General features: G+C 42.3%; 1 protein-coding gene across 1 annotated transcript; it reads left to right on the top strand.

The window, feature by feature from the left end:
- The first annotated feature begins 1,435 nt into the window (after window positions 1-1,435).
- Window positions 1,436-9,234, top strand: LOC101161325 (adenylosuccinate synthetase isozyme 2). The gene is made up of 13 exons (XM_023962324.1): window positions 1,436-1,723; window positions 2,231-2,333; window positions 4,683-4,751; window positions 4,873-4,923; window positions 5,001-5,067; window positions 5,183-5,290; window positions 6,193-6,274; window positions 6,439-6,565; window positions 6,631-6,785; window positions 7,970-8,094; window positions 8,166-8,263; window positions 8,339-8,488; window positions 8,588-9,234. Exons 1-13 carry the CDS (start codon window positions 1,490-1,492, stop codon window positions 8,638-8,640), a joined length of 1,422 nt encoding a protein of 473 aa, XP_023818092.1. The 5' UTR covers window positions 1,436-1,489; the 3' UTR covers window positions 8,641-9,234.
- Window positions 9,235-10,259: the final 1,025 nt, after the last annotated feature.

The raw sequence follows: 10,259 nt of genomic DNA on the forward strand, positions 1-10,259 counted from the left end.
CTTTTTTTTTTTTTTTTAAAGTCAACAGGAGGAGAAACTCCAATGCGTTATTTTGCTAGAGGAGAAATCACGTGGTTCCTCATGGGAGGAGAGCACTGCCATCTTGGTGAGGTGGAGTCACTCTTGCAGTGCATGCATGTGAACACATTTTTTGCAAAATACCAGTTCATTGTGCAGATTTCAACAGCCAAAATTGGATAAATTAGTCCACGAAGGAGGAAAGGATAACATTTTACAGGTAAGTACTATATTTTTTTATTTTAATGCTTCAGGGGCTTCATTAATAGTACACATGTTGACATGCATGATGGTGCAGGGCTATTATCAACATGCTGCATGATCTATGTATAATTTGCTGACGACATAAATGTAAACTTTATTTTGTTAAACCTATATACAGTATATATATATATATACGAACAATAACGATGTAATCAATATTGCCTCGAAGATCAGTCACCATTGCCAAATATAAAATATTGACATAGAAAATAAAGAATAGAGGGGGAAAAAGAAACAATGAACATAACACACAAATAAATAAAAACATAAGTAAAATAAAATAAAGGAACAGAAAAAATCTAAGTAGTCTAATACTAGTTAAGTTAGGGGTACTCGTGAAGTTTGTATTTCTGAACAAAACTAAGCAATTTCAAGCCATTCTTCTTTTTCATATAATGAAGTGATTGAAAGCAAAAACAGAGCTCTTTATTAAATGTTATAAAAGTGATTTGGTCTTCAAAACTTGACCTCACCAAGATGGCGGTGCTCTCCTCCCATGAGGAACCACGTGATGTCTCCTCTAGTGATATAACTCATTTGAAGGACCCTGAAGGACCCCGAGAACATCCGGCAACCCGAGAACATCCGGTACCTACACCAGCACCATACTATCTGTGGTACACAAAATTGATCACTCAAATGAATAAGTAGGGTAAATCTATTGTTTTTTGTTCTTTTAGGGTAAATCTAGTTTTGACTTTTGGACTTATTGTTGACCTATTATTTATTGACTTATTATTGATTTATTATTATCTATTATAATTACTATTATTGACTGTCTGTTGGGCTTTTCTAAATAATTTAAATTACATGTTTAAATTATTTTCAATAATTTATTTTATTTGTAAGAAGTCCTGCAACTATGCATGTTTCATTAAAGTTTAAGATATATATATATATATATATATATATATATATATATATATATATATATATATATATATATATATATATATATATATATATATATATATATATAAAAGCTACTTATATGCCACTTGTCATGTGGGCGCCGACGACCTCACCAAGATGGCGTCGCGCTCCGCCACCGGTGGCCAGGCTTCTCAAGCGGGCGTGTCTCCTCTAGCGATATAACTCATTGAGAAACTCTGCCACCTATTGGTGACGCGGAGGAGTGACTTCCCGTGGCGCAGAGAACGCGGTAAAACGTTCTTCCGGTTTGCAGCAACAGGAGGAGGAGGGCCGCATGGCATCCGACAGCAGCATGGCTGACGTGAACGGACGGGAGTCCGTTTCTCTAAACGGGGAGCCGGTCGTGAAACGAGCGCGGGAGCACGTGCAGCTGAGCACCTCGCTGCGGATCCCGAAGGAGCCGCAGAACAAAGTGACCGTGGTGCTCGGAGCTCAGTGGGGCGACGAAGGCAAAGGAAAAGTTGTGGACTTGCTCGCTATGGATGCCGATATCGTCTGCAGGTGCCAGGTACTCACATTTAGGGGCCAATTACGAAAAATCTGTTATTTTTAAAAACTGTGACGAACGGAACCAGTGAAGGTGCAATCCATTGCGTATTCATGAGGAGTTTCTGACGTCATAATAAGCTCATTGCACCCGGATGTGAAGGTGCTACAAGGTCCTGGTTCCACTTCAACGCGACCTTTGTTTTTCTGTCTCGGTGAGTGACGGGTCATGACTGAACGCGGGAAATGACCTCCACAAACACGCGGGGCTCTTCTGTTAGGGTTATATAAAACATCGACCGCCTCTCTTTTCCCATCTGCCCTTGCGTCTCCTCACGGTCACCTCATTGACGTGTTAATAAAAAGATATTTTTCCCCCTGAACTCTCCCGCCTTTTCTCCATCCTCAGATGAAGGTTGCGTTAGTGGGGGGATGTGAAACTGAAAACTGACCTCCCAGTCAGTCAGCTCCATTGTTGTGTGAAAGCTGCAGTGCAGGAAGCTGAGTGTTGTGTTCCTGTTCCTTGCAGGGAGGCAACAATGCAGGTCACACCGTGGTGGTGGACTCGGTGGAGTACGACTTCCACCTGCTGCCCAGTGGGGTCCTCAACAAGAAGGCCACTTCCTTCATTGGTAGGAGACAAAGCCCACCTTATTTGAGAAAACCTACCGGGATAAAAGGGGGTCTTAAACAATCCTGGATTTAGCCAGCCCCACTATGGGATGCAGGTAGAATACATAGATGCGTCCATCTATCAAATAGACATACAGTGGGGCAAAAAAGTATTCAGTCAGCCACCAGTGTGCAATTTCTCTCACTTCAAAAGATGAGAGGCCTGTAATTTTCACTACACCACCAGGGACTCAAACCCTGCAGTGACATGTCCCCCTGCTAAAACCAGTACATGTGCAGGCCCGTCTAAAGTTGCTAGAGAGCATTTGGATGATCCAGAAGAGGATTGGGAGAATGTACTATGGTCAGATGAAACCAAAATAGAACTTTTTGGTAAAAACTCTACTCATCGTGTTTGGAGGACAAAGAATGCTGAGTTGCATCCAAAGAACACCATACCTACTGTAAAGCATGGAGGTGGAAACATCATGCTTTGGGGCTGTTTTTCAGCAAAAAGGCCAGGACGGCAGATCCATATAAAAGAAAGAATGAATTGGGCCATGTATCGTGAGATTCTGAGTGAAAACCTCCTCCCATCAGCAGGGGTATTGAAGATGAAACGTGGCTGGATCTCAGAATGACAACAATCCCAAACACACTGCCCGGGTAACGAAGGAGTGGCTTTATAAGAAGCATTTCAAGGTCCTGGAATGGCCTAGCCAGTCTCCAGATCTCAACCCCATAGAAAATCTTTGAGGTAGTTGAAAGTCTGTGTTGCCAAGCAACAGCCCCAAAACATCACTGCTCTAGAGGAGATCTGCATGGAAGAATGGGCCAAAATACCAGCAACAGTTAGTGAAAACCTTGTGAAGACTTGGAGAAAACATTTGACTGCTGTCATCACCAACAAAGGGTTTATAACAAAGTATTGAGCTGAACTTTTGTTATGGACCAAATACTTCTTTTCTACCATAGTTTGATTTTCTGGATTATTGTTTCTCATTTTGTCTCTCATAGTTGAGGTTTATCTATAATTAAAATTACAGTCCTCTCTCATCTTAAGTAGGAGAACTTGCAGAATTGCACTTTTTTTGGTCTGCTCCTAATTCATGATTTGCACAAAGAAATACTCAGGCTATTTTAAGCTGGATTTTCTTTATAAATGTCTTGAGAAAAAGACCACAAGAACATGTTAAAAACACTAAAAAGCAGCATTTGCATCAGACAGACAGTTGTATTTCTAAACACGGCGGCTCTAAGTAAACCCGTCTGTGGTGACTCCTCATAGAAACGTGGTTGCATTTATGGATTGTTGGAAAAAAGTGTTAACGTCTTACACAAACATGCTCTTTGGCCGATTTGGCCTGCTTCGATTCTACAGTGGAGATCAACAGCGTCGCTTCAAAGCCTCTAAGAAAAACCTCATTAAATGTTGGTGGATTATTATTCCTGATCAGAACTAAACCTTTTCTTTGGGCTCTTGGTGTGATGAATGTTTACGTCGCCAACTTCTCACCCGAACAAAAGTTTGTTTTCTGCAGGATGGATAGAGGTTGACCTGGTGGCTCCGGCACAAACCCCTTATTATTCAGCACACGTTAAACACTGTCATTCCATTTATAGAGAGAAATCAATTTAAAGCAAAACGTGTGTGTTTGATAATGGATTAGAATTCTGAGGGCACAGAAATTTTATAACCAGGGAAGAAATCTGAACAAATGAAACACAAGCGGGAAAAGCCACAAAAATTCCTTTACCTTTAAACCTGAATCCATTTGGATCAATTTCTTAACTCCTGAACTCTTTAGGTAAAGATACATTTTATAAATGTAGCTTTTTAAAATAAAAGCTGGCAACATGATTTGATCAAACAAAAGCTGCAAGAGAAAAAAACAATATTTATAGAAACATAAATTAGTTGAGTTTTTATGCTGGATAAATTATTAAAGAAAAATATCTTTAAATAAAGAATTTTAAAGCCAAAAAATTAGATGTTTTTTAAAGCTTTTTTTTAATTCAAATTTTTTTTTGGATAAAATGTGAAAAGTTCCTAAAAATTATGATTTAACTGTGTTTATTTTTTTCTTAAACGTTCTTTTTGTCTGCAGTTTTCTGTAATTTTGCATGCAAATGTAATTATATTAATTGGTGGACTTTTTTCTTCAATGTAATAAGAGTAAACGAACGCTGGAGTCCCTCTGTAGCTCCTGAGAAAATCAGCTTTACAGGATCGGATCAAGAGAAGTGGCTTCAAACCACAACGCGCTAAACCAGTTCCTGCTTTTATTTTGAAAGATTCTTTACATAACACAGTCATGGATGGCGTTTGCATTTTGTTTGGAGAGTGAAAGCCTCATTTCTCGTATCAGGGAACGGAGTGGTGATCCACCTTCCAGGCCTGTTCGAAGAGGCAGAGAAGAACCTCCAGAAAGGCAAAGGTCAGGGGTCGCTTGTGGCTTCAGTCCCACAGATATCTGACTTCCTGTTTTGTATGCCGGTGACTAAGATGCTGACGATCCCAGCAGGAAAACATTCCCTGAGTTTTTGGTTTTGCTGCAGGATTACAGGGATGGGAGGAGAGGCTGAAGATCTCTGAGCGCGCCCACATCGGTGAGTCCAGCTCCTTTTCCTCTTGCTTTTGAAGACGGCGTGGTCTTCTGTTGACGGTCCCCTCTGTCCGCCCCCAGTGTTCAACTTCCATCAAGCTGTTGATGGAATTCAAGAGCAGCAGCGGCAGCAGCAGGAAGGGAAAAAGTACATCCTCCCCCTGAACCGTCTACATAGCATTAAAAAGAGAAAAGTTTCTTTGTTTTCATTGACTTTGTGGTTTGGCTTGAAGGTCATTCCTGCTTTTGAATCTGTCTTTCAGTTTGGGAACAACTAAGAAAGGCATCGGACCCGCGTACTCCTCCAAAGCAGCCCGGAACGGTCTGCGGGTCTGCGACCTCGTCTCCGACTTCAGCGTTTTTGAGGACAAGTGCGTGTCTTTCTCCTTTTCATCATACAGAAGTTAGCGTTTGCTCCCAGATCCTCCTGACATGTCCTCACAGGGGTGAGGCGTGAAAAAAGAATACATGTTGTAGACTTGATGCATTTTTTGTTTTTGCAAATCTCCACTGCTGGCAATTATTTAAAGGAACTTCTGTCTGTTTTAGTTCCTGTTTGATGTTAAAATACAGTCTGCAGCCTCCAACGCTTAAAGACCCGTTTGGGTCCATTTCTCACAAAGTCTCACTTTAGAAACACGAGACACTAGGATTTGTAGGATGTTACTGTCACTATCATGATAAACATCAACTATTGTTCTTGGCATAATGCAGCCGTCTTTGTGGGACATTAGCAGTGATGTTTAATCCTTTTTTTAACATTAAATTGTCAGATTTGCTTGTCTAGAACCCAGTTTTGCTTTTATTTTGCCAAGTTTTTTCAGTTTTGACTTTTTATGTTTTGTTTAATGGAAGTGATTTTTTATTTTAAGCAATAGTGGTGTTTCTTTTAAACTTTTTTTCCCCTTTTCAAACACTTTCATCACCTTTAGTTTTATTGAGCTTTTATTTTAGCTCACCTGAAAGTTTAGCCCTAAACTGTTTAAAGTTTGTCTTAAAGAAGGAATTACAGGAAGTTTTTTTTTTTTTAAAACACCTTGACTTGGTTTGTTTGTTAATTTTAAATGATTTTCTCGTGTTTTTATTTTGAGAGAACTTCAGATCTGATTTCCACCTTGGGTGTTAGTATTTCTTACACCAGCAGGTGGCGACACATGCCTGCAGTGAAGTGTTTGAAGACTGTCATCGTTCTTTATTTAAAACCAATTCCTGTAGACTTTTGTAATGAAAGGCTTAGACATGATGGAACCAAAGTTCTGGCTCTGTTCTGCAGGTACCGGAAGCTGGCAGAACATTACAAGAGGATGTATCCCAAACTGAACATCAACATTGAAGAAGAGCTGGAGCAGCTGAAGGTGAGGAAGCAGCCGTGTCCGTCTCACTGGACTCAGGGGTGCTGCAGCTCTGATGGGGTTGTTTTCTTTTTCTCTTTTGTTCTGAAAGTCAAACACAACCTGGACCTGCATAAAAGCTGTGGGTTTTTCTTGAAAAGGCTCAGGAAACTTTTCTTCTCCTGCAGGGATTTGCAGAGAGACTGCGTCCTCTGGTCACCGATGGCGTGTACTTCATGCACAAAGCTCTGACCGGACCCAGTAAGAAGATCCTGGTGGAGGGGGCCAACGCTGCTCTCCTGGATATCGACTTTGGTGAGGACACGGATGTTTTGCTGGTCGGGATAAAGTCTGTTTATTAAAACGCTTCTCCCCCTCAGGGACGTATCCGTTTGTGACGTCCTCAAACTGCACTGTGGGCGGGGTCTGCACCGGCCTCGGCGTGCCTCCCTCCTATGTTGGTCGAGTCTACGGCGTGGTCAAAGCGTACACGACCCGGGTGGGCGTGGGGGCCTTCCCCACAGAGCAGGATAATGTGAGTGAAAATGTGCAGCTTATGTCTTCACTGCAGGCTGGGAGTCCTCGACCCGGGTCCTGTTCACACCGGGTCCAGAGGTTCTGGAGAATCTGGGTCAAGCAGAGGCGTCACAGGCTGTTTCTGCACTTCGTCTTTGCTTTGGTTTTGCTGACATCCTCTTCACCCACTCTCACCACTGTGGCGTCTCTTTTCATGACAGCATCTCTGACTGCTCAGGACCATTTCAGGAATTTTTAAACAATTTTAGCTCGTGGGATTTTAATGATTAGTTTTTATCTCAAGTTTCATAGAAACAATGATGGTGGTGCGTTGAATTACACAGACAGTCAGTTTAGTGTACTAATTATTGTGTCCACACGCTGTTATAAGTAATAATTTGTGGCACTGAAATATTCCGTCTATACTAGTCTTAAAACTTGATAATTCAGCTAAAGACCTGAAACTTTAAAGACTTTAGATCTCACTTGGACTTAAAGGAAATGACATGTGCCCCTCTAACAAAAATGAAACAGAAAATAAAAGTGGCGCCACATCAAGTTTGAAATGACAATATTACATCCTGAACCCAAGTCTAACAAGTGCAACGAAACGTGAAGAGAACAAAAATATATTTCTGTTTACATAGTTTTTATTTACCAAAAAAAAAAGTCAGATTTTTCTTGTACTTTCTCTGAAATGTGCATCTGAAAGGATTCCTGTTTACAGACATGCAATGTAAACCTTGTAATACTTCACTATCGCTTTACTAACGTTCAGTTAGTATTACTACTAACATTACGGGAATGTAAAGTTAGTAGCAGTTTAGTTACACTTTACTAATTTAAACTTAATGACAGTATTACACTTTACTAAAGTCAAGTCAGTAACTCTTTACCAAACTTTCCATCTCAGGGCAAAGCTGTTTTTCTCTGGAGCTCCTTGTATTTACTTCAACTGTGTAAATGGTCAACAAGCTGCGGTAGTTCAGAGTATTGAAAGGTTAAACCATCAAGCATGACAGTGGAGAGGTGATGATATGGGCCCGCTTTGCCGCTGTAAAACATGGACTCCACGCTGTCATGAATCATATTTGTGTTTGACCACGTGAGATGGCGTGACGTCAAAGTTGGCTATTTAAAGGAGTAAACCTCGTTCATGGTTTTAGGTGAACTTGACACACCCCCCCCCCGTTTGCTCTGCAGGACATTGGGGAGCTGCTCCAGTCCCGGGGGAGAGAGTTTGGCGTGACAACGGGTCGGAGGAGGCGGTGCGGCTGGTTGGACCTGGTTTTGGTCCGATACGCCCACATGGTCAACGGGTTCTCTGCGTAAGGAATCGCCGCAACAGCTTTCGACCCTTCTGATCACTTTGACTTCAGGGTACGCTTTCCTTTTGCAGCATCGCTCTGACAAAGCTGGACATTTTGGACACTTTACCTGAGATCAAAGTGGGCGTGGCCTATAAGGTTGACGGGGAGCCTCTGCCAAGTTTTCCAGGTGGGCTGAAATCCTTAATTGGCCTAGAAAGGAAGTCAGTCGTAGGATAAAAACTCAGTGTGTTGCTCTCTGCAGCAAACATGGACGTGTTGACGCGGGTGGTGGTGGACTACGAGACGCTGCCCGGCTGGTGCTGCAGCACGGAGACAGCCAGGAGCTTCGAGGACCTTCCTCCACAGGCACAAAATTACATTCGGTTCATCGAGGACTTCCTGCAAGTGCCAGGTCAGTAATAAGTTCCTCCACATTAGAGGAGAAACTGGAGCCAAGCAGCTTGTGGCTCCGCCAGAGCTGTCAGTCACGCCGCGCTCTTTCTCATTTCAGTCAAGTGGGTCGGAGTCGGCAAGTCCAGAGAAAGCATGATCAAACTGTTTTAAGCGGCGGCGACTCCTGACCAATCACCCGAAGTAGAAAACGCCTCCATGGGGCCGAGGAGCTTCACCGGCACCACCTGTGGACCCATAGCTGCTGGTTCTGTGTCCCGTTTGCAGATGTTCTGCAGACATTGCTGAAACTTCTTCACGCCAATTCCATATTTAAGAGGGTGTTGATTTTAAACCTCGTAGAAAGGGGCCAATAATTCCCATAATCCTCCACTGTAAAGCACAGTTTTAGTCTGGCATCATTCTGTTTTCTACTCTCGAGCCGCTGATGAACAGACCTGAACCCTTTTTTTGAGAGGACTTCATGCTGACCCACAACATTTCCAGCTTTTGTAACTTTGTGAAGAAAAACACTTTTATTGTTTGATTAAAAAAATGAACGCATCTCTCTTGTTGGTTAGATTGTAAAAAAAAAAAAGTGGAAGTGAATGAAAAACTCGTTTTAAAAAACCCAGAAAGCAGCAGGGAGAGCTGATGGTTTGTGTAAAGACAAGATGATGTAAAGAGTCCATCTTTTCTCCAACCTTTAACGCCAGTAACACACTTCCTCATCTTGCTTCTATGAATAAAACGATACCTTCTGAAGTGTTTCCTCGTTTTGGTTTTTATTTTCACAGCATTGTTTTGAGTCTGAAATGTCTTTTCAGACATTTCAGAGGGGCGACAGTGGCTCAGGTGGTTGAGCGGGTCGTCCAATGACCGAAGGGTTGGCGGTTCGATCCCTGCTCCCACCAGCCAAAAAATGTCGTTGTGTCCTTGGGCAAGACTCTTCACCCTCCTTGCCTCCAGTGTGGCTCCACTGGTGTGTGATTGTGTATGGATGATCCCAGTGATGGTCAGAGGGGCCATAGGCGCAAAATGGCAGCCACGCCTCTGTCAATCTGCCCCAGGGCAGCTGTGGCTAAACCAGTAGCTTACCGTCACCAAGTATGAATGAGGAGTGAATGAATAATGGACACAATGTAAGCGCTTTGAGTGTCTTGAAAAGTGCAGATAAATCCAATCCTTTATTTTATTTATTTTTCTCCACATTTTGGTAAAAGAGATTCCTGCTGCTAAAAACAAAGGAGCTGGAGTTGAGAGTTGACTTCCTGCACAGCACAAAAAAAAAAACCCACATTCACTCCAGTGTGACACATCCAGCAGGAAGACAAGTTTTCTTATTCTGTGAGGCCATATCTGGTTTGGGTGTGTCATTCATCTCCACTGTTCATGTTTCAGCGTTACCAGAACTGATATCAATGCAATGTGCAGGAACTGCTTCCAAAAGCATTCTGGGAAGTTAATGTCCAATTATATTTGGTGTAAGAACAACACTGCCCATTGACCACAGTGAAGCATGGTGGTGGCAGTATCATGATTTGAGTCATTAGCTGAAATTGAGGCCTTTTTGATCAATCCATTCATCTTCAGAACCCACTGAATTCCTTTCAGGGATTCCAGTTACTGTTTAGTGAAGGTGGGGGCACATTTTCTTGCACACAGTCACACCTAGGGGGCAATTAAGCGTCACATTTATACCTATGAAGCATGTTTTTTAACTGTGTGAGGAGAAAACCCACACATGCCTTAGGGGAACATGCAAACTCCACACAGTAAGGTCCCAGTCGGGA

Source organism: Oryzias latipes, chromosome 14 (assembly GCF_002234675.1).
Source record: "Oryzias latipes chromosome 14, ASM223467v1".
NCBI lineage: Eukaryota > Metazoa > Chordata > Actinopteri > Beloniformes > Adrianichthyidae > Oryzias > Oryzias latipes.